The 24280-nt window shown below is 45.1% G+C and overlaps 1 protein-coding gene across 1 annotated transcript in view; it reads left to right on the plus strand.

Annotated features, from left to right (window-relative positions):
* Positions 1-24280, plus strand: part of ARHGAP31 (Rho GTPase activating protein 31) — a 110283-nt gene that overhangs the window by 78897 nt on the left and 7106 nt on the right. Inside the window, exons 7-11 of the mRNA XM_036883482.2 lie at positions 3510-3708; positions 5749-5873; positions 12959-13021; positions 14936-15511; positions 21539-21819. Coding sequence (XP_036739377.2) covers positions 3510-3708; positions 5749-5873; positions 12959-13021; positions 14936-15511; positions 21539-21819 — 1244 coding nt within the window. The remainder of the gene's footprint in view (positions 1-3509; positions 3709-5748; positions 5874-12958; positions 13022-14935; positions 15512-21538; positions 21820-24280) is intronic.

A 24280-nucleotide genomic window follows, 5' to 3' on the forward strand; every position in this document is an offset into this window, starting at 1 on the left:
TAATGCTGCTGTGAACATTCGTGTACAAGTTTTTGTGTGAGCATGTTTTCAATTCTCTCAGTTACATACCTAGGAGTAGCTGATGTTTCTTTGGTCTTTAACTCTCCCATCATAGATGTATTTTTTTATATAAGTCCTTTTTGAAAGTAAATGAGAGGTGATATGCATTAATTCACTCATCCTTTTGAGTCAACCAATAATTTACTGGAGACTTTTTCTATGTCAGGAACTATTAAAGACACTCCACATACATCATCTCATTGACTTATCATAACAGCCATCATAAAGTTGTTATCAGCCTTATTTTATACTTGAAGAACCAGAGGACCAGGAAAGCTTAGTAACTGCCCTAAGTTATGCAGCTCATAACTGGTGGGACTAAGTGTTGAACCTAAATCTTATAGCCCATGTTCTTCCTTAACTCTGTGTTGCCACTGTGAAGGAAAATAGATAAATAAAACATTATGGAGAATTAGTGACTTTTGGGAAATGGTTTAGAGTAAATCCCATCCACATCTGTTAGTGTTAAGCTGTTCCTAATTCCAGCCTGGAAATGACTGCTCTCTTTACAACTGTGCCTTAAACATCTTTTGTCCTGCATACTGAAATCCAGTTTACTCTTGAGCCATTAACTCTTGATTGCCTCCAATGCTTATTATTCATTATGTTTGATTTAAATGTTCTTGTTATGGATTTGTATTCACTTTGGTAAGGTACCATACTTAATGTTTATGCAAAATGAAATGAGTCATACCCTCTGGAAGTTTATATTTGGAAATAATGTTCTCTTTCAAACTGGAAACATTTTAGAAATAGAATCCAATACCTTTATTTGATAAATAAGAGCAGTGAGTCCAAAGAGATCGTGATATGCCCAAGATTCATTAACACATAAATATGTGTTGAACAATTCCTATGTGCCGAGAACTGTTCTAGACACTGGGAACACCTCAGTGCTTGAAATGGCAAAGATCCTGCCTGGCACAGAGCTGTGGTCTGGCTGGAAAAGCAGGCAATCTGCACATTTACAAACTTATCACTTCAAAGACAGTAAATACCGTGATGAAAATACAGCAGGATAGCGTGTGCTCAGTGACTTAGGGTTGTTAATTTGGTTAAGAGTGGCCATCAACTCTGAGGAAATGGTCTTTGAACGGATACCTGAACGACAAAAGGAACCAGTCCTGTGAGGATGGGCCGCGAATGTTCGAACACAGAGCAGGGAGTGTGAAAGCCCTGAGGTGGAAGGAGGCTCTCAGTGTTGTAGACAGTAGGCTAGTGTAGCCAGAACCAACGTGGTCTCCCAAGTGGGGTGCCTCCCATTAGGGGCTACCCAAGACCAAAATACCGAAGTATGGGTGTTGGAAGAAGCTATGAAAATGCACTTTTTCATTTGTTTTCATCATATACTCTGTAATTTCTATGATTTGGTGTTTCCTATTAACATAATACTAATACAGTGGTATAATTATACATATTACAATGGGAGTATACATTCAACATTTTTGTAGCCCACTGGATCAGTAGGCAGAGGAGAGGGAAAGCAGATGGAGGTCCTTGTAGGTGATGCAAAGAATTGGGTTGGTTCCCAGTGCTGTAGGAAAGAAAGCATTTGGAAGTCAGGGACGGCTGCTGTGTGAGAGACCAAAAGACAGCAAGGCTGGTAGCAGGGAGGCCAGTGAAGGAGCCACAGCAGAAATCAGGTGGGAATCATGGTGGCCTTGCTCAACATGTCACAGCGGAAAGGTGGGAAGTGGCTGGATTAGGATATATTTTGGAGGTAGAGTTACAGGACTTGCTTATAGGCTGAATGTGGGAGAAGGGGCACATCAAAGAAGGGAATGAATGAAAGGTAACTACTCCAAGTTTTGGCTTACCCAACTGGGTGATCCGTGGTGCCATTTGGAGAAGATGGGAGGGGCTGCCAGTTTAGAAGCGAGGAGCAGAGATCACAAGCTCCGCTGTAAAATTAAAGTTAGAGACGCCTACTGAACATCTAAGCGGAAACGACGAGTGGGCCTCAGGATCCCGGAGCCTGAAACCAGGGGAAAGGTGGGTGCTAACCCAGGGCCCCTGGCCTGGCCACAGGTGTTCTTCTAGTTGTTCCAGTTGCTCCCAGAACAGTTTAATTTTTTTAATAAGTAAATAATTAAATAATAACATCATAATCTAGAACCTATGAACAAATATTGACATTATGTTATATTTAAATATTTTAACCTCCTTTGGATTAAGTCAGAAAAGTGGTCTAAGGCCAGAAACTTTACTGAAAGTTTTTTAGTATTGCAGATTGACTTACCCGCTGTCCCACTGGATGGCTGCCATGTTCTTCTCCCTGGAAACACCCAATGTCATATATCATCTCTGTTTTCTACAAGGCCTTTTTTTCAGTGGTTTTATATCCCTCCATCAAGAGAGGGTCATGCTCGGCAAAGAGAAACAGCACCAACCAGGTGCTTTCTGAAAATTAGGGGTGGCTTACTCCAGAAATCATTCTGAGTCTCAGTTGGTCCAAGTTTTCTTTGAGTCTCTTCACATCTTCTAAAGCTACAGAAACTGGCTATGTTGCCAAAAGACTAAACAGAGGCAAATTTAGACCTCCTATTTTTTTTAGCATGATCAGGGTTTCCAACCTTGGCGCTCATGATGTTGAGCACAGGATGGTTCTCGTAAGGCACTGTGCTGTGCATGATAGGGTGTTCAACAGCATCCTTCGTCTCTACCCACTAGATGCCAGTAGCCCTCCCACAAAAATGTCTCCAGACAACCAGAATTATCTCCAGACATTGCCAAATGTCCCTGGTTGGGGGCCAGGGGATGTGGTTGCAAATTGCCCCAAATTGAGAACCACTGACTTGGAGAAAGAGATAATCCTGTGCATCACTGATCTGTCACCATTGCTTCCATTTCTAAAAGAAAAAGGGAAGGAAAGATTAGCTTGCATACACTCAGAGATGACTGTGCAGTGAGTAAAGCCACTTATCTTTTAGGAAATACTATAGGCTATAAAATGTCTTTCCATGGCAAAGATATAAGCTTAGGTGACCTAGGCGAAGTACAGGCTCCAGTCATACAATGCCTTAGAGAGTGTGTTCTCCAGCTGCACAGAGAGGGACCGTCTCCTGCCTTACCCTGGTTAAGTGAACAACCTCTATGGCTGGACATACATTCTCACCTGGCAAAGCACTTTTCTAGGGATTAAGACCCACTGCTGTTCCTCTGGCCCGTAGTAAGTGCTCAATAAATGTTTGTTGTATGAATGAATGAATGAATGAATGAATCCTCTCTGAAAAGTATAGGAAATGCAGGTTACCTCCTGAAGTCCTCTGGCTTGTCTGGATAGGAGGTTGTCAGTTTCCTCTGTGCAAGTCTCTACCCCAGGCCCCACCATGCCCAAGAGAAGCCCCCTGTCAGGAGGCTGGGGATGGCAGGGCTGTGGAGGGAAAATCTGGCTGGACCTGGTACATAGCCCTCCTCCCACAACTAAGCCCTTCTTTTTTTCTGTATAGAAAACCGGCCCATCACGAAGAGTCTGACCTTACCTGCCCTCTCTCTGCCCATGAAGTTGGTGAGCCTGGAGGAAGCTCAGGCCCGGAGCCTGGCTACTAACCATCCTGCTCGAAAGGAAAGGAGGGAGAATAGCTTGCCTGAGATTGTCCCTCCCATGGGCACCCTCTTCCACACTGTCCTTGAGTTACCAGAAAACAAGTAAGGGGCACTCTTCTAAGTTCTGAGCGATATTTGGGTGGAAGGGGCAGAGGACAAAGTTATCTATTCTCCAGGCCATGATCGCAGCAGGGGTTGGGGTGTAAGGAAACATTGCAGAAGAGAAGGCAGTGTCTCCATAACTCTCTGTCGCCAATGGCAGATGCCTTCACTCACTGCCCCAAAGTTATCAAGACCCTGGGTCTCCCAGCAGAGACCCCCAGTGCCATGATGGGGGTGGGGCTCATAGGACTTGAGAGTTATAACTAAAATCCCTTACTCCTTAGTTTAGACAAAGCAGACTTGATATTTTCAAAAGAAAGTTTGCTAAAAACAAAACCTTGACCCCCTTCCCCCACCCCCACCTCCAGGTGACATCATAAAGCCATAGAGGTGAATGGAGGACAGGTTGACATCGTGCCACTCTAGACTAAGAGCTCCCAATAGGCAGTATTTGGGGACTCTAGCCCCAGTTTTCGTTTCTCCCCTCGTCAGAGCCCTCCCTCCTCTTCAAAAACCAAACAAAAACCAACCAAACATCATTTTCATTCATAGGATACTTTCTTTCTTCCTGTCTCCATCACACCTCCTGCGTTGCAACCCTGGTCTCCATACATCCCTCCTTCACCCTTGCCTGCACACCCCTGCTGTAAACAGCAGGCAGGGATTGAAGCAGGAGCCCTAAATCCAAGGCAGACAGTGGGTGGAGGGGTGGACAGGCAGTCTTCTCACTGGACAGTGTCATCCTTGCTGTTTGGTTAGCGGGAAGAGGTGTGAAAACAGACACCCAGACATCATGTCAGTCCCTCCCCAGTTCTGCACGGCTCCTTCCCTCTGGGGAAGAAAAAGGAATGCTGCCACACTGCGTGTTATGGGAGTGGCACACCTGGATTCCCCTGGTGAGAAGCCCCTCCCTTTCCTGGAGGGCCTGGATCATCCTCTCTTGAGACTGAGCCCCATTACTCCTCTCCCTAAATCCCTGGAGAATAAGACTTCCGCCCAGGGATCAGGAACAGAAAGACCGTCAGGTGCATTTTCTCTGTGAACTTCAACCACACCTGGGGTTTGCAGTACCCTAAGGTATGCAACCCTGTAAAATATACCCCGAGGCCAAGTGCTTGAAAAAAGCAGGCCAGATCCAAAAGAATGACCCAGCACTGCAGATCTCTCTCTGATTGATGGCAAAAACATGCTGGGCTTGCAATCTGCATGTTCTATGAGAAACCTGTGGAAGAAAAGGTCCTCTGTGGAACCCACAGGTTGCAGGGTTTCATCCTGGAACTTCAGGAAGTCTATGGCTGGGCTGAGCCAGAGCAGGGCAAGGCCTCCATGCTGACCCCTGGTGGCGCCAGGCTCTCTGGACCCAGTCCAGCCCTCTCCTTTTCCTGCCTCCAGCAGAAGCATGGTGAGAGGCAGCAGGAAATGAAAGGGCAAGGCAGAAGACACTCAGATTACCCTCTGCATTTCTCTGCATGACCACACCCAGCAGCCTGCACCTCTCCCGAGGCACACTCTTTTGCAAGGTGCTTTCTCATCTACCCCCTTTTTAGTCCACACAGGTGTTCACCAGCCCTTTCCTCACCTGTAGATGTCCTAGCAGTATGACTGAAGCGTAGGGAGCCTAACAGAACTGAGGTCTATGGTCTTTCATGTTTACTCCTGTGAAAAGCAGATATCTGAAAACCTAGGACTACAGTGCTTACCAGCACTCCTGCTGGGACTCTCAGAACTGTGGGGTTGCTTGTGACCTCTAAGTCTCCCACCCATCCCTGCTTGTTTGCCTGACCCCTGCTGTTACTACATGCCTTTGCCCCTTCCCTGGGGAAGGTGGTCCTTTGCTCTGGCTCACGAAAGCTTAGCTTGGTCATCTAGGGCATCCCCGGACAGTGAGAGAGTAAGGCTCAACTTAGGTTTTACAGAGAAATTTCCTGAAATGTCAGTCATTCTTATCTAAGAACATGATTGGGGTATTCCTTCTCAATTGAAAAGTCCCATTGAAATGACCCGTTACTAAGTTAATCCCTTATGGCTTGGTTCTTTTAGAAGAAAGCTCTCCAGTAAATCAAAGAAGTGGAAATCCATATTTAACTTGGGACGTTCTGGATCAGACTCCAAATCAAAGCTGAGTAGAAATGGGAGTGTATTTGTGAGAGGACAGAGGCTCTCAGGTAAGAATCAATGGCAGTTACGTTTTATGAACTACACAGGTATCCCCTGCTTTTCAAAAGTTCATGTTGTGCCACTTCATTTTCACGAAAGACCTACATTAGTACTTGTTACACTCACTGAGAAAAATCCAAACAGGATTTTCATTTTTATGAAAAAGGCAAAAAGTGAAAATAGTGTTCAGCATTTGTTTTCCAGCGAGCCCTTATAGAGGCAGCCCACACCCACTGCCAAACTCCTTCCCCCGGAACACACTCGGCGTCTCAGCCACCAGCTGCCATATGCAACTTTGAACTGTGTCTATAGGCACCTGTGCTTTGTCTTGATTTATTTTGTGCCTCCATTAGCAAGATGTGCCCTATGGTATCAGAAAAGCCCAAGAGAGGTTATTTTTGGGGTCTGGAAATGCTCAAAAATTTTCCACACACACACAAAAATTTTTCCAGACACCCAAGTGCCTCTTTACTACTCACACAGAATACTTCATTTCTGACACTTCTGGTCACCACATGTGTGGAGTGTTTTCCCCACAACAAGCAATTCTCTGGGATGCCAGCTCGGTGTCCTTCCATTCAACTCTGTTCTGACACTCTACTCAGAGATAGTGGCAGATTCCACAGATTAAGTGCTCAGTCTCACAGGACTATCCCCACCACATATACACACTTCAGACACTGGTCACAAGTCCAGATTACACCTGTGCTTCTACCTGACTGGCTAGAAGTCAGAGGTTCCAATGACTGCCTCCCTGGGTTCAATTAATTTGCTAGAGAAGTTCACAGAACTCAGGGAAACACTTACATTTACTTATATAATATATATATATATGTATTATATATATATTTATATATTACATATAGTTTATTAAACTATATATATAGTTTATATATAGTTTATTATATATATATTAAGGATACAGATGAACAGCCAGACGAAGAGACACCTAAGTGAGGCCTGGGAGGGTCCTGAGTGCAGAAACTCCTGTCTTCATGGAGTCAGGGTGCATCCCTCTCCCAGTGTGGATGTATCTGCCCACTATGAGGCTCTCTAAGCCCCATACTATGAAGACTTTATCATGTAGGCATAATCCATCCTTAACTCCATTTTCAGCCCTTCTCCTTCTCAAGAGAAGGGGCAGGACTGAAAATTCCAAGCCTCTGATCATGGCTTAGTCTTTCCAGTGACCAGCTCTCAGCTGCCTCATTAGAACAAAAGACACTCCTGCCACCCACAAAATTACAAGGGCTGTAGGAGCTCACTGCCAGGAATGGGGAGCAGAGACCAATATATATGTTCCATGATCATATGTGCATACATGTGTGTGTGTGTGTGTGTGTATTTTTTTTTCCTAGCACTGCTCCTTAAGTCTTTGGTTTGATCATATCAAACTCACTAGCCCTGAAAGATAAACTTATAAATTAACTAGGGAATCTTTCTTAAAAGTCATTTTAGATTTACAAAAGTCACAAAAACAGTACACAGTGAACCTTTATCCCCTTCACAACATAACTGTAATACAATCATCAGTACCAGAAAATTAATACCAGTATAATAGTATTAAATAACTTAAAAGACCTTACTCATATTTGAGCAGTTGTCCAAGTAATGTCCTTTTTCTGGCCCAGGAGTACACATTGAATTTAGTTGTCTTACCTTCTTCATCTCCTCCAATCTAAGACATTTCCTCGGTCTTTCTGACCATGACCCTTTGGAAGAGCGCTGGCCATTTATTTTGTAGAATATACCTCAGTGGTTTGGGTCTGTCTGCTTTATTCTCATGACTAGATTGAGGGATGCTGTGCCCATCTCAGTGTGTCATATCAGGAGGCACATGATGTCAGTATCTTATTGCTGACTTGGCTAACTTTGATCATTTGATTTAAGTGCTGTCTACAAGGTTTTGTCCCTATAAAGTTGCTACTTTTTTCTCTGTTATTAAGTATATTGTAGGAGATATTTTGAGACTGTGAAAATATCCTGTTTCTTACCAAATTTTTATCCATGAATTTTACCATCCATCAATGGTTCTTGCCTGTGCAATTTTGACTATGGTGTTTATCAAATGGCCATTTTCTATTTCCATTATTCCTTCTACATGTATTAACTGAACTTGACTGTAAAGGAGACCTGCTCCTTCTTTCCCAGGGTCACATTCATGATTTTTTTAAATAGGAAGGCTACCCTGTGGGAATTATATCTTAGTAATGAATAGGAACTGATGCGGGAAGGAATTAAGGAAACACTATACAATGAGGGGTATAACCAGCTGAATAGTGTGTCAGAAAGGGATGACCAAAGAAAAATCTTACAGTGACCTCTAGTAATTTAATGTTACAGATAAGTGTCATTTTTTAAATGGGGGCAGTAGTTCAGAAAAAAAGATTATAAAAGGTAAATGTACCAATGCAGTGAGCAGACCTTGACTGGAGCTTGTTTTTCTTTTTTTTTTTAAAGGCTACAGGAGATAATATGAGGGACAATAGACTGGCTATTAGATGATATTAAGGAATTGTAAATTTTCATAATATGCTAGGGGTTCTTAGGAGGCATAGACTAAAGTTGAAGTACTTAGGGATGAAATGTTGAAGTATTGACACTCATTTTCATATTATTCAGCATAATGCAGGTAGGTCAGTAGAAACAGATATAAATATAGATAAGCAAAGCAATTACAGAGCAAAATGCCCACTGAGGTGGTAGCTTTAGAAGTCTTCAACTTTTCTAAATATTTGAAAACATTAATAATAAAGATTTTGGGGGGGATTAATGCCTATAGGAAAAAAATGAAGATAATGTTTTTAAGGACTTTCCTTGAGCACAGCGATAAGTATATGCTGGGGTCATAGATGTTAGACATCTTCACGATTGCCTGGAGCAATGAGGGATGCTACAGGGTATGGCAGTTACAATGATTTATGCTGTAAATAATAGCAAATCAACTCAGTTGGCTTGTGCAGTGAGGGAATTTATTGGCTTCTGTACATGAACACTCTGGTGAAGGAACAGTCTCAGGGGTGGTTTAATGCAGTGGCTCTGTCTCCATTTCTCCATGTTTTCTCAGCTCTGCCCTGACCTGTGGGTCAGCATCATACCCAGACTGGCTTCTCTGCTGCAACAAAGTGGCTCTATAGTACTTCTAGGCTTTACGTTTGACTATCACTATGTTCAGGAGAAAGACCATCACTTCTGGTCATTAGCTCCTAAGAGTAGGGACCCTTCTTCCCTTAGAAGCCCCCACCCAGCCCCCGTGCTTGCCTCAGTTGCCTTCACTGTGGCCAAGGGAGTGCCCTCTGCTGACCTGTGCAGGCCTGAGTTCAGGAACCAGTCACCAGTGTGAGAAACGGTGACAGTCAGATGCACCCAAAATTATGGCCTCTGTGAGAAGGAGGAAGGAAAGTGGATTCTGGGTAGGCATCTACAATATTCATCATATGGAGAAATATGTCTCTCACAAAATGGAAAGATAGCCCAGGTGAAGAGGACTGTTAGCCACAGGTATGGCAGGTAAGATACAAGTCAGAAATTAGGATTCTCCAAGGAGAATTTGAGGGGAGGGATACCTGACAAGAAACTTCTGAGCTAATAATAAGAGATTTACTTAAGCACATCAAAGAGAGAATTTTGGTTACAGAATCTGTTATACAATAGAAGACATTCACTAAGTAATGAAAAATCAAAAACAATTGAACAAAACAAACCTGCAAAAATGAAAAAAAAAAAAGATTTGCCTTGATCTTGACTTAGGAGGATTTCCACCCTCATGTAGTTTTCAAACGGAAGAAGTCCAGGGTGCTGTATCAAAGGGCGGTAAACTCCCGGAATGTACAGGATGGCCTTGGCCAGAGCTTCTCGGCATGGCTGCACCTCCCAAGTGCCCCACAGAGGCTCACACCCACAGCAGCTTGGCCTCGGGAGGTCTGTGGTGAAGTCAGAGCCCTGAGCATTTCTAAGTAGTTCCCCAGGTGATTCTGGTAAGCAGTCAGAGTTGAAAGCCACTGGTCTAAGATCTTATGAACAAACCAATAAGAGATAGATCACCAAATGACTGAATTTTTATGGGATTCAGGGGTGAAATTTAAGAACCATCAGTGTCAATACAAGTGGCTCTCAGTGACCTTGACTATTCCTGAACAGCCATTTTTTACCAGAAGAGTGTTGGAGGACCCCTCCAAACTAAAGACTGGGCTTATGATCATAATCCACCAGTGTGGTCCCTGTAAGGGGCACATGGACTCGCATGCTGAATACGCATGTGAAAAAAGTGAATCAGTGGATTAACATAATTAAATAAGTTTTTAAATCTTTAAAAAAAAAATGCCACATCTAAGGGAATTTTAAAAATTGCTTCACCATGAATAGCACTAGGGACCTGGGGAGGGAGCAGGGGTGGGAGGGTGTTTATTCACATTTAGAAAATTGAACAGAAATAAGAAATGAAGGATAAGAAAAGCTGGGGTATTGACTAAATGAAGATACATAAGTCTGGGGTCTCCCAGACACTGGTGTACTAGAATTTAAATATTATCAAAGAGTGCAAGGAACTCTCTCAAGTGAACTTCTTGGGGCAGGGACATCCCCAAACCATAGAGATAATCTAAGAGAGGGCACTGAAGGACCCCGAGGCTGCCAGAGAACTGATGGATGTACCTTTGTGAGGCCAGATGAAGGTCCCCGAGAAAAAACACAATCTAAATACAGTCAAGGAACCTTGAGTGCTTAGTTACTATCCAGAAAAGGAGCCAGAGAATCCTTGGGGACTGTTCCCAAAAGAGGCTGCTGTGGCTTCCGAGGCCACAAGGAGCTGTACCATCAGAAGAAGGGTCCAACAGGAAAGGTGAGCACTGTTCACCCTGCGGACACAACTTTTGTCCATCGTCTGTGACACTCAGGGTCACCCGATCACTATGGACACATGAGGCAGAGAAATTCCAGAAATGCAGGCCCTGGAAAGCAAAGGAAAAACTTCTCTCAGAATATACAAACGAGGGGTGCTGGCCAGGCAGTGTCAGGGTAATAGGTCAGCTGGTAAACTAGTGGAGACAGCAGATCTTCCCAGGATAAGCATTCAGCTTACCTCTGGAAGTAAGGAGGCTGGGGCGATCTTGCTGTCTGCAAGGGTTTGAATGAAGATGGCTGTGTCCACCCACTGTGGGTCCCAGGCAGACAGAAGCCCTGAGCAGGGGAGGCCAAGAGGCTAATTCAGAGCCTCACAGAAGGAGCAGGATTTGGAGCAACGAGGACAAAAGGGGGAAACTTTAAATAAAAGACAGAACAGCCCACTTTGAGCCAATTCTGGGTGCTTCTTACAGAGCCGTCTCCTGGGTTCCCGTTTGTTGCTGATATGTCAGGATATTCAGGTCTATTCTGAATAACAACGCCTTTTACTGAGTATTTACTCTATTCTGGGTTAGTATGACCTAATTATTTTATACTGGCTACTCATGTAATCCTCACAATAGACCTATTTTTCCTTATTTTACATGTAAGAAAACTGAAATTTAGAGAAAGTAAGCTGCTCATCTGAGTAAACTCAAAAAGTGACACAGTTGAGATTCAGAACCAGACCTATCTGAATCCAGAGTTACCTTATAGCCACGAGTCCTGGGGCTCCCACTCGCCCCCCTTGCCCTCCTAGCAAGTTTGACCAAGAAACAAACTACCTTCCAGCCAATTCAACTCTGTGAAAAGAGAAGATACTTGTGAAAGTGTCTAATCCTATCTCTGGAATAAGTTTTTCCTTATTTAAACCACACTCCTCCAAGAATCGGCTTAGGTGGCTTGCAAAGATGCATAGAGTACACCAGGCACGTGGTAGGTGCTCAGAAAAGGTTTGTTTGGTTGGGATCTTCTCCAGGGTGAGACTCGTGGGTAAGATCACTGGGGAAGCAACCAGTCTGCAGACGTCAAGGGGCAGCACTGCACATGAGAGAGAGGTGACTGGGTTCCAAGGGCTCCCTCACCTGAGGACCAAATCCCTGGGTGTTTCGTGTTACAGCTGCAGCCAAGAATCCTGCTCTCTGGCCTGCCAAATATGAGGGTTGGACCAGAGTCTTGTGGATTCTGCCCAATGGATGCATTTTCTTTTATACAATTTTTCTATTAAGGTATTATTGATATACACTCTTATGAAGGTTTCACATGAAAAACAATGTGGTTACTACATTCACCCATATTATTGAGTCCCCCCCAAAACCCCATTGCAGTCACTGTCCATCAGTGTAGTAAGATACCACAGAGTCACTACTTGTCTTCTCTGTACTACACTGTCTTCCCCATGATCCCCCCCCACTATGTGTACTAATCATAATACCCCTCAATCCCCTTCTGCCTCCCTCCCTACCCACCCTCCCCCCATGCCTCCCCTTTGGTAACCGCTAGTCCCTCCCTGGAGTCTGTGAGTCTGCTGCTGTTTTGTTCTTTCAGGTATGCTTCATTGTTATACTCCACAAATGAGGGAAATCATTTGGTACTTGTCTCTCTCTGCCTGGCTTATTTCACTGAGCACCCAAAGAATACAAGTTCTCAGATTCAAAAAGACATATGCACCCCTATGTTTATTGCAGCACTATTGACAATAGCCAAGATATGGAAGCAACCTAAGTGTCCATCGGTAGATAAATGGATAAAGAAGAGGTGGTACATATACACAATGGAATGCTATTCAGCCATAAGAAAGAAACAAATCCTACCATTTGCAACAACATGGATGGAGCTGGAGGGTATTATGCTCAGTGAAATAAGCCCATGGATGAATTTTTTAATCCTTTTTGTATAATAAAATTGAGTTCAGGACTCCTCATTTACCAACAGTTATTTGACGAAATTGTAATTTACCTTTATTTATCTGTAAAAAGTTAATAGAACTTTGATCTGCAAAGGCCCTGTTTTTATAAGGTAAGCCACATTAAGAAAGTACGAACATCTGTGGTAGAGTGGGGGACTGTTGTCCAAACTGGAAAAATTGTAAATACTTGAAAAACTTCCCTAAACGCAAGAAGTTCTTTTGTATACTTAAAGCCTGATCTATTGTTCTAAATGCTTCCTCTTAATATGCATTTATCAGGGATATTTTTTCTCTTGTCTCTAGTGGAAAAGGCCACTATTCGACCAGCTAAAAGCATGGACTCCCTGTGCTCAGTGCCTGTGGAAGGTGAGCTTTTACAGTTGGATTTGGAACCAGGGAGTACCACGGAGCCTGGAGCTCTCACACCAGACTTACCTACATAAGCTGCCGGCCTCCTCCTCTCGCATAATCACATACAATCTCCCAGGCCCAGGTCCCTCCCTGGCCCTCCCTGAACCCAGGGGGCTCACACAGCCCTGTGTTCATCTCTATTCCACCGCCATGGGGTGAGGCCTAAAGGGCCATCCCTCTTCCCAGCCGGCCTCTAACCACAGCTAGAGGCAAAAGCTACTTACGTTCCAAACTGAGCCAGGTAACAGCACACCGCCTGAAAACCAGGGCATTCAAAGCTTCCTCCTTGGGCATAAAGAAGAGCCAGGCACTGGTCTATACCTCATGGTTTTACGCCTAATGTTCACATGTCTTGCTTTGCATTTCTCCACAGGCATTAGTTTCATCACACCTGTCAAGCCATGATTTTGTGTTGGTAGATTTATTCATTCATTCTTTCACTCACTCAGCCATCAATGAACCTTGGTGGGCACCAGCCTGGCACGTAGCTGGTCATCCCTCCTTGGGGTGGGTGTGTGTTCCATTGCACGCAAGGTGACACTTAACACCACAGCAGCCCCTCACCACATTGGTTCCTAGGCTCCAGCCTGAAGGGCCCACTCACCTGTGCTTCTCACTTCTCTTTTTGCTCAGCAGCCACCAAGCACTGCTACAAGATATAAGGCACAGGGCTTCCTTGGCAGCACACTGTTTAAACTCCCCCACATATGTCCTGTGATTTTCCAATCCCTTGAATACAAAACATTTTGCTGTTTGCTAAATGAGGCAGCCTGAAATAATATAGAAAACCCCTTAGAATGACTTCTTAAAAGTATTTCTAAACTGGTAAGATACTCTGTGACCTCTTTTTATGCTGACTCAATATTTCTAGCAATTTCTCACCTTTTTTGGTCATCCATTTATTTTGGTTTGAACCCTCTTGAGGCAGTTCCTGCCCTGGTTTTGCAGAATTTCATATTTTAAAGTCTAAGTTACCACCTCTGTGGGTGTTGGGCAGGTTCAATAGCCTCTCTGAGTGTCAGTTTCCTTATGTGTTAAAGGAAATTAGTGTATTTTCCTTACAGAGTGGTCGCAGGATTTTAGACCTAATGCTACATTAAGATGTCCAGTGTAGTGCTCAGTAGCTAGTTGGGAATTATTTTCCAGATCCTAGGCAACTCACATATCGTCTCCCAGCTTATTTATTTCTCCTGCACATTTTTCTCTTCTTTGCTTTCATTTGAAGTCAGTGAGGAACTCACTTCTCACAAATGGGCTTTCTAAGGTTTAGTTAATTTACATTTCTAGTTTCTCATCCTCTGAATCAGCAGGAGGAGGCCTGTGAAAAGGGAGAAAAGTCTGGCTGAGAATAGCATTTGTCTCCTTGCTGAGAAATGAAACTGCTGTTTGGGTCCATCTGCCAGAGGAGATGTAAAATAATAAGTTTTAAAGCTTTAAAATAAAACAAGATTCTGTTATTTTGCCCTTTTTGTCTCTTCCTTCAGTTTGAGCAGACATCCTCCTACCATCTCCCCTCCGTCTTTTTATTTTTTCATGATTGCATTTAATGCTTGCGAGAGAACTGCTTTGGTTAGCCATCTGAGCAGTGGCCTTCTTCCGAAACTGCTCTGCCTGCAAAGGATAAAACGAACACACATGATGTAATAGCAAATGGTCCCATCAGGGTACTCACCACAGTCTGGTGCACCTGAGAGGATGCTTCCTTTCTTATAAACCAAACAGGACCTACCCATTTCTGTTAGGATGGCTAAGCCCTTGTTAGAATGCTATGCCTTTCCAACATTAAGGGTTGTGTGCCTTCCCCTCCTGGAAGACTGTGCACTTGTGTGTGTGTGCAGGCTGCTGACCATGCCTTTGTTTTTTCACTAGGGAAAGAAACCAAAGGAAATTTCAATCGAACAGTCACCACTGGTGGGTTTTTCATCCCAGCAGTGAAAATGCATTCGACAAGCACTGGCAGCTCCTGTGACCTCAGCAAGCAGGAGGGCGAATGGAGCCAGGAGGGGATGCCGGCGGGGGCTGAGGGGGGCTGTGACGTGACTGGCGACCAAGGCCAACTCCAGGGCGCCCAGGCCCGGCCACCCCCTGAGCAGCTGAAGGTGTTCCGGCCGATTGAGGATCCCGAGAGCGAGCAGACAGCCCCAAAGATGCTGGGTATGTTCTACACGTCCAACGACAGCCCCAGCAAATCCGTCTTCGCCAGCAGCCTCTTCCAGATGGAGCCCTCTCCGCGGCACCAGCGCAAGGCCCTGAACATCTCGGAGCCCTTTGCTGTGTCCGTGCCCCTCCGCGTGTCAGCTGTCATAAGCACCAACAGCACTCCATGCAGAACACCCCCGAAGGAGCTGCACTCCCTCTCCAGCCTGGAAGAGTTTTCTTTCCAGGGCTCAGAGAGTGGAGGGTGGCCTGAGGAGGAGAAGCCCCTGGGAGCTGAGACTTCTGCAGGTAAAGCAGGGGACAGAGGGTCTCCATCTATTGCAAGAGATTAGAAACCAGACTTAAACTTGCTTAAACAGAGTTGCAAGCTGATGTAGTGAAGTGGTTAAGTCTGTGGGCTCTGGAGCCAGGCTGCCTGGATCCAAGTTCAGGTCCAGCCACGTCACTGGGTGACCCTCAGCAAGTTGATGTAACTACTTTGTGCCACAGCTTCTTGGCCTATAATGATATGAATATTCATATCTTATTCTTAAGTTTGCTGTGAGTATTAAATCAGCTAATGTAGGTAAAGCTCTCGGAATAGTGCCTAATATATAGTCAGTATGCAATAATTGTTGCCTATTATTAATTTACTCACTCCCATAGCGAGAAACCAGGAGGAGACGCGCACACAATGGGATGAAGAGCTACAGACCTGAAACTGGGGAGTCAGCCCTTCCAGACACAACCTCTCTCCATCCATCCCCATTTCTCCCTCTCACTTGCAGAGAACATGGCTAGTAGTCCCAGGAATGAGAAAGAGCCTCTTCCTCTCAATTTCCTTATATCAAATGCAGGGGGGACTCTGACTAGGCCTGCTTGGGCCATATGTCCATCCTCGGGCCAATCACAGTTCCTGGGCAAATGGGTTTCCAAGATTGGCTAAGCTTGAGTCTCTGGGCCATCTCTGGAGTGAGGAGGGGTTTTGTGATCAATAGCCAACTATAGCCACATAAAATGGAAATTGGGAGAACCTCGAAGAGAAGGATGGCTGACAGACCAACCAGTGCTCATTGTGGTTTAAGAATATTTCCATTATTAATATTAGCTTTTCAGAGGGCCTATTATGGTGTCAGGCACTATTCTGAGTGCTCTACATGTTTTATCTCATTTCTCCTCACAATGGCCCCATAAGGTATAGGTAGTTACTATTATCCCATTTGTTTGGAGAAGAATCAGTTAACTCACCCAATGACTCAGAGCAAGGAAGTGGAAAAAGCAGGATTTTAATCCAGTTTTAGAATGGCAGGCTTTTAAACATTCCACCATGCTCCTCACATGTTCAGTACGGGCTGTGGAGTTGCAAAGATTGTTAAGACATGATTGTTTCTCCCAGCCACCTTCCAAACTAGGAAGGGAAGCTGAAACTCTGTACTGAAGTCCAGTACAAGGTCAGCCTGTAGAAGTAGCAGGAGACCGTTCTGGGATTTTTGAAGTATCATGTCCCTGAAGTATGACAGAGGTGTTCAGAAAGGACTGAGGGCACATCAAGAAGAGGCAGTCCTCTCAGGAGAGTTCCAGGAGGGCTTCTTGGAAGAGGTGACATTTGGGCTGGGCCTTCATAAGTGGGTGGGGTTTTTCCAGTGCAGAAACAATGGCAAAGGGCATCCTGGGCTGAGAGGCAGCTGAAAATTGTGGGGAGTGTGTAGGTTTGGGACCCCATCTGGGCTGATTCAGATCCTAGCTTTACCACTTTTTGGCAGTGTCACAGTAGGCAGGGTGGTTGATATCTCTGAGCCTGTTCCTCATCTGCAAAGCTAGGGTGGTTCGCTGTTCAAGGGCTGGAGTGAGGTCTGAATGGGAGAATGTCCATAACATGCTTACCCATGGTTTGGCTTACAGAAGATGCTCAGTACATATTCGTCCTTTTCTCCTCCCCCTTCCCTTCAGGATGCGGGCACAAGTGAGCAAAAACTCAGGGGTGTCAAGTGATGCCCTGTCCAGAGAAAGCTCCATGGACTGGCGTGGGTGGAGCAGGGCGAAGGCTAGAAGGAGAAGTGAAGCCTTTGAGGAAAAAAAGTGTTTCCAAAGGCTTTTGTGTGATTGGTTATCCTCTCTGAGAGGGTCCCTGGGCCCCAAGAGGTCTTTTGGAGACAGTCTGTTATCTCTTTCCGTCTCTCCTTCCTTCCCTCCACAACTAAGAAAACCCGTCTGTCAAACTGGTCTGAAAAAGACACTAATGGAGACTCCAGCCTGCCTCCCTGCCTATGACTGGTGGCCGTCAGAGCAGAACAAGGGAGCTCAGAGCAGGCAGCCAAGGGCCAGAGGGACATGCCAGAAGGTTCTGGGCCAATAATAGGTCTCCTTACCTTTCTCTCCAATGGGATTAGGTTAACTTAAAGTTTCTCATCTCCTTCTATAATTGTCCTGAACGCAGAACTTTACCTTTCTTAATAAAATATTTTTTCTTTCTTTTGAACAGTAGCAGTGGGTAAAAGAAAAATAATTAAAGACAGTTTTGTAGGTTATCTAATTAAAAATTTAGTCACTGTGGTCAAACCAATTCTTCTACTTTTGACCAATCTAGGTGAGACACAAAAAGTAAAAGAGATATAAAGTATTTCGCTTTAAGTAACACTTTAATGTTGACATATATCGATAACTCCAAATGAAAAAAAATGAAGGATCATTCAGTGAGTTATCTGATTCAAGGCTGATGGAAGGACCACAAACTAGATCCTTCTAAAAGTGGAGGAAGAGCTCATGAACTGACTTAAGTTATAATAATCCTCCCTGTGTTCCCAAGGAGAAATGCTCCTTGGGGGGAGGCCAGAGTAACCATAGCTGTAAGGAAACCTGGTAAATGAAAATCCAAATTACCCTAAAAGATATAAGGATTTGCCTTCTTTTACTGAAGAATTTTTTAATAGTTAAATTTTCATACATCTGAAATTTAAGCTTACCTACAAAAATTTGTTTTGCTGTATTTTGTGTGTGTGTGTGTATGAGATGGCAGCAGACCTATCTCAGAAATACACGGTTCTGTGAGTTAAGGTACAGGCCGAGCTGTTGTAACAGAGAGAACCAAAATCACAGGGGCTCAAACAAAACAGAAGTTGATTTCTATCTCAAATAACTGTGTGGAGGTAGGTGACTGTGCTCCAGGAAGTACTCTGGGTCCAGGTTCCAGCTGCCACCCCCAGGGATGTTGTCCTTGCCTGTGTGGTCCGTCTGCGCTCAACACCCCCACACCCACATTTTTGCCTATGGGAAGGGGGTCAGGGGAAGCAGCCAAGCAGCTCCCATTAAGGATGGTCCCAGAAGGTGCACCCATCATTTCCCACTTCTGCCCTATCTGCCAACAGTTACATGCCGCACCAGCCTTCAAGGCTGAGAAATGTCACTAACTGGACAGCCATGTGCCCAGAAAAAACTTGGGAAGGGTTCTCTTTCAAATTAAAGAAGAGAGTGGATATCAAGGGACAGTTAGCAGCCTGTGCTCCCATGGTCACCACTTCCTGCATAGCGTGTCCTGTGTGGGAACCTGACAGTGCCCTTCTCCTTTGACTACAGAGCTGCTTTTATAGCTTAGAAGTACCTGGCAAATCCATCAGTCAACAAGAATTTACTAGACCCATCGTCCCTTAGCAGATAATTCTAGGAATAGATACTGCCTCTGTTCTGAGGAACTTAACCCAGAGATAGATGCCATGTATACATGAAAAGAAAATGGTAACCTGAGGACTTGGCACCAAATAGGGAATAAGAGTGAGAGCTATAGGAGGTGGAAAGGAGAGATAGTGGTCTGAGAAGGTGCCAAAGAGGTGTTATTAGGCTTATGCCTTGAAGAAAGGATTAGATTCGAATCACAGGGAGGACCAGAACACAGAAGTATGAGGCCTGCTGGTAGAAGAGCGGACATGTGGCTGGGCTGGAGCAAGGAGGCGTAACAGGGGTGTAACAATCTGAACGAGTCACATTTAGCACAGACTGTTCCTCCACTCCTCACGGTAAGAGTCCGTATTCATGGTCACAGTCGATACACAGAAGACCCTGAGTTCTACAAAGAGAAACACACACACTTCCAACAAAGAGATCTTAGTAGAACGCTAAAATATATTTTTAAACAATTATGGATGCATTTATCCTTTTTGCCCATACATTTCACTTCCAAGAGTTTATCCTAAATTATAATTAGCTGCACAAGTACAAAATACATATGCATTTCACAGGCTAATTTGTAACAGCAAAAGACTGGAAACAACCTAGACGTCTGCTGTCAGGAGACGGGGTGGAATAACCAGGGTGCATCTGCACCCCTGAGTCCAGTGGAGCCCATAGCTTCATGGGCCCTACTCCACATGTCCTCAGACTCCTGTGCACAAAGAAGACATCCCATCTCCAGCGTCTACCTCGTGTTTCTGGTTTCCTCCCTCAGGGCTTTTTCTGAAGGGAGGCCCTCACCCAACCCTTACTTAGTATAGCCCAGAAGTGTAGAGGATTAACTGGGGCAGCCCTCTACCAATAAGGAGGAGGGAATCAGTGGATTAATGCCGCAGCCTCCCACCCTCTGGAGGAGTCTTTGTGGGGTGCATTTCTCATGGTTCCTCAGGGGGCCCCCAGGGATTGTGTTCCAGTTGCCCACTGTGTAACCAGCTCAGTAACCTACTCTCTCCCGACTTCCTTCCATCACTGGTTCCGCTCCTCACTCCTGCTTCCCAGACCACCTTCCAAATAATCTACCTGCTGCCAAGACCTTGGCTCAGGTCTGCTCTGAGGGGAACCCAAATGAAGCCACATCCTAAAGAACAGTCTCCTTATAAACTCCAAAATATAATATGGCCTAGATTTCACAGAAAAAAAAGAGCATAAAACTGTCTACATCATATACTATACTTTGTGTAATAAAGGTGAGAAACAAAAATACATACAGTACAAGTATCTGCTTGTATGTGCAAAAATGAACTATGGCAGAATAAGCCAGAAACTAATAAAAGTGAGGGTCCAGAAGAGAGAGTGGAGCAGAGGGTGTGGGGCAGAGAGGATGAAGGCAGAACTTCCCTGAGCATACCTTTGTATACAGCTTTAACTTCTGAACTCTGTAGATGTTTTACATCTTCAAAAATTAAATTAAGTGGTTAGAAATAAATATGGTTCGTGATGGGCAGAGGAAAATTGCCCTGTTGTCACTCCTGAGGTGTTAGTAGTTGAGACACCAGGATGCCGTCCCTGGGTCTGATGGAGTTTCAAGGTCGGCTCTGTGGTGAGACACCTTGATCTAAGTCACCAGCGTAACCAGTGGCAATGAGCAGAGTTCGCTCATAACCAATGACCTTTCCTGACTTTGTGCTGCATGTGGGACTCTGTCCCGGTGCTTTGCCCCCACTGTCTCTTTTACACTGTAATGCATTATCATGTGTTATTATGCCACTGAGCCAAGATTACAAGATTCGTTAAGAAACTAGAGTTTGAACTCAGTTTCTTTAATTCCAATGTAAGTAATAATAACATTTTTGAGGATCTGCTATGTACCCAGCTCCATCCAGGTACTTAGTCTTTTTTCTACCCTGTGAAAACAGCCTGGGACAATGAAAGGGGACCTTCTTCCTGCACAACAGTAGAGGCCAAACTTAGGGTCTGCTTCCCTCTCCCCTGCCTTGGTAGATGTTTTAGATCAGAACTTAATTACTTTAAATATATCTGAACTGATACACAGATAACACCTGGGAAGAGTCACCCAGGAAGCTGTCAATCATAATCATAATATATCTTTGTAGCTTGGTGTAAATAATAGATTTCAGTGACCTTAGGCAACATGATTTCTCAGGGTCTGACTTATCTGTGAAGTGAAAGGTTAGGTTAGAGCAGGGTTTCTCAACCAGGGCACTATTAACATTTGGGGCAGGGTAATTCTTTGTTGTGGGGAACTGTCCTGTGTTTTGTAAAGTCCTGGCTTCTGCCCACTAGATGCCAGTAGCCACCCCTCCCCCCATCCCCCACCCAGCTGTGGCAACCTGAACTGCCAAAGCCCTTAGGGGAGGGGAGGAGCAAAATGGTCCCCAGTTGGGACCCCTGGACTAGATGATCTTCGAGGTTCCTCCTATCTCTGACAGTCTGTGAGTCTGAGATGGGAAGGCAGGACATTCTTAGGAAGAAAGGGAAAAGGAAGGGAGGGGGGTAGTGAGCTGGAGACATCCAGCGCAGTGACTGAGCTGAGAGCGCAAGCATTCTCTCCATCCTTGTGAAGCAGGAGTCATCCAGCGCAGTGACTGAGCTGGGAGCAGTGTCCCTTGAAATGGAATCTCCTTCAGCTGATAACTCTCATCCTCATTGCAGCTTCTGTACCTAAGAAGGTGGGTCTCGAGGATGCCAAGCCAGCACCAGAATCAGTGAGGACAACAGAATGCAGCAAAAGCCTTTCCCTGGAGCCAGGCACCCAACTGGAGGAGAAGAAAACCTCAGAAAGTTCCCTGGACTCTCAACATGCAAGTGAATTACAGAAGAGGCTGGATCCAGAGAAGGTGGTGGACAAAGGTCAAGAAGCTGGCCAGCTGGAGTCCTGTGCTCTGCCCGAGAGCCCCAGGGCCAGAGCTGAAGTGGGGTTTCTCCAGGAGATGGTAAGGTGGACTCTTGTTCCCAAGGGCTCTTGGTACAGCTTGATGTAGAGTTTCTTGTTTGTTTCTGTTTTTTTTGAAGAACTACTTTCTGCTAAGGGGATTTTAGGAGGCAGCTTTCTAATCAGGTCTAGGCTTTTTTTGCAGTGGACTTCTCAGAGGGCTCACGGTGAAGAGAAGGAACCATCGGGCTTGGATTCCCTAGGACAGACCTGGCTGTGAACCACAGCATGCCCTTGGGGTGTGAGGACATTCAGTTCTGGAAGCAGCACAAAACCTGTTTGTCATGTCCCAGTCCCAAATATCACCATCCCTGGGCCCAGCTCTCTTCCTCCAGACATCCTGGATAGACAGTTGTATACACATTTGTAAAATCGTCTGTAAGATTCAAGATCCATTCCTTCCTCTTATGCTTCTGAAGAAGTTGAAGCATGATGCCAGAGCTCACTTAAGCTCTTCCACACTTGAGAGGTTTTATGGGATGTCCTTGAATAAGATGAAGGTGTGAGGAGGTTCTCCAGGGACACCCGGGGAGGGGTCCTGCATCGGGAGGCAGTTCTGTGACCCAGACGGGCACCAGCCCTGCCTTCATGGAGCCCACAGCTTAGTAGGCAAAGGCCATAAAGCCTACTTAGGTTCTAGGGTGATGTGCAGTTACAGGGTTCTGTGGGAGCTTATAATGGGGGGACCCAACAGAGTCAGAGGAAGGAGGGGAGTCACTCAAAGCAGGGCAGCCTTCTCTGAAAATCAGACATTACACTGAGAACTTCACTAAAAGGGCAGGGGCAGAACAGGAAGGGAAAGTCTTTGGGTAGAGAGGGCAAGAGGTGCCCTGACTCTGAGGTGGGAAGGAGCATGAAACATTCAAGGACCAGGAGCAAGGCCAGAGAATGGGAACGTGGGCTAGAGGGAGTGAGGCTCAGAGAGCAGCAGGGGCCTCATCAGGCAGGGCTGCTTGGAAGGGATTTGGAGATCAACCTAGGAGCGATGGAAGAATCTTCTGGTTTGTCCAAGAACGGGTTGGAGAAGGGCAGGAGAGGGAGGAGGCAGGGACACCAGTTAGCAGGTTAGTATGTGGCAAACCAGGTGAGAAAAGATGGTGGCTTAGACAGAAATGGAAGGCTTCACAGGCTGTTTGGAAGGTGCAATGAACTGGACTTGGTGAAGGAGGGAATAAGAGTGAGGAAGAAGGAAGAGTCAAGGACACCTCACTGGCTTCAGATCCGAACAAAAAGATACACTATGGTCCACTTACTGAGATGGTGGAGAGTGGGGTGGAGGGGAGTGTAGATGCTCATTTATTTCTTAGTAGATTAATGTAGGTGTTGAGGAGAGTAAAAGGCAACCCTGCCCTGAAGGAGGGCAGAGCTTAGGAGGTGAAATAGAAATGTATACAAATAAATGCAATACAGTAAAATCAGATCTCAAAAGCACCCCTGCCTTTTGACAAAGTAACCTGCTCCTGGAGAGTTCTCTGAAGGAAATAACTCAAGAGAAAATAATGGACCCATTTCAGTTCAACTGACCTCTTACTGAGCAACTCACAGTACACCAGGCTCCATTTAACCTTGAGGAACCAAGGATGAGAAGTCACAATTCCTGACCTCTGGGAGCTCAGTCCTTTGGGAAAGATTAGCATCAAATTACCCATAATATGAAATGTGATCAGAGCCAGGTGTGAGGCGATGTCAGGTTGGGAGCAGGTCAGACCTCTCAGAAAGGCCCACAGCCCCGCAGGATGGAAATGGCTTTCGGAACCATTTCTCCCTGGGACAGAATTAGGCCTTGAGACAAGAAATGAGAAGAACTGCCGTTTGTTTTCCTGGTCCTGACCTGGCCTGCCTACATCCGCGTCCTGTCCGTAGCTTTGGGCTTTGGGTAGGACAAGGGAGGAGTCAAACCTAGAGGCTGGACTGGAGGGGAGACAAGACAGCAAACCCAGCAGAGGAGGAGGCACCCCATCACACCGACAGTGGGAATGCGTGGGTAGCAGAAATATAAGATTTTGCTGGTTTTTAAATTTTCCTTTCTTTTAATATGCTTTAAAATTTTTTTGAAATAGAATATGTATTTCTTTGGTATAAGAAACAAGGCTACATTTATTTGTTTGGAAAGCAGATGTCAGGACAAGAGTTAATATTTTCCTTCTGCTGGGAGAATCTCATCCTTGTGTGCCATACAGTAAACCTGAGGTTAAATGAGAACAGGGGTTGGCTTGTTTTATAAGGCAACCGTGCACAGAGGTTAAGTGTTTATGTGCTGGTGTAGACAGAGCTGGATTTCAATCCTGGGCTGCTACTGCGTGACTTAGGTAAATTGTTTAATCTGTTTGAACGTTAAGTTGCCTCATCTCTGAAGTGGGAGTAGTTGTAATAGTACTTGTCTCAGGGCTGTTGGGACAGTTAAACAAGAAAATACAGTTAAAAGTGTGTTCAGGACATCATGAGCACTCAATAAACACCCA

Source organism: Manis pentadactyla, chromosome 1 (genome assembly GCF_030020395.1).
Source record: "Manis pentadactyla isolate mManPen7 chromosome 1, mManPen7.hap1, whole genome shotgun sequence".
In the NCBI taxonomy this organism is placed as follows: Eukaryota; Metazoa; Chordata; class Mammalia; order Pholidota; family Manidae; genus Manis; species Manis pentadactyla.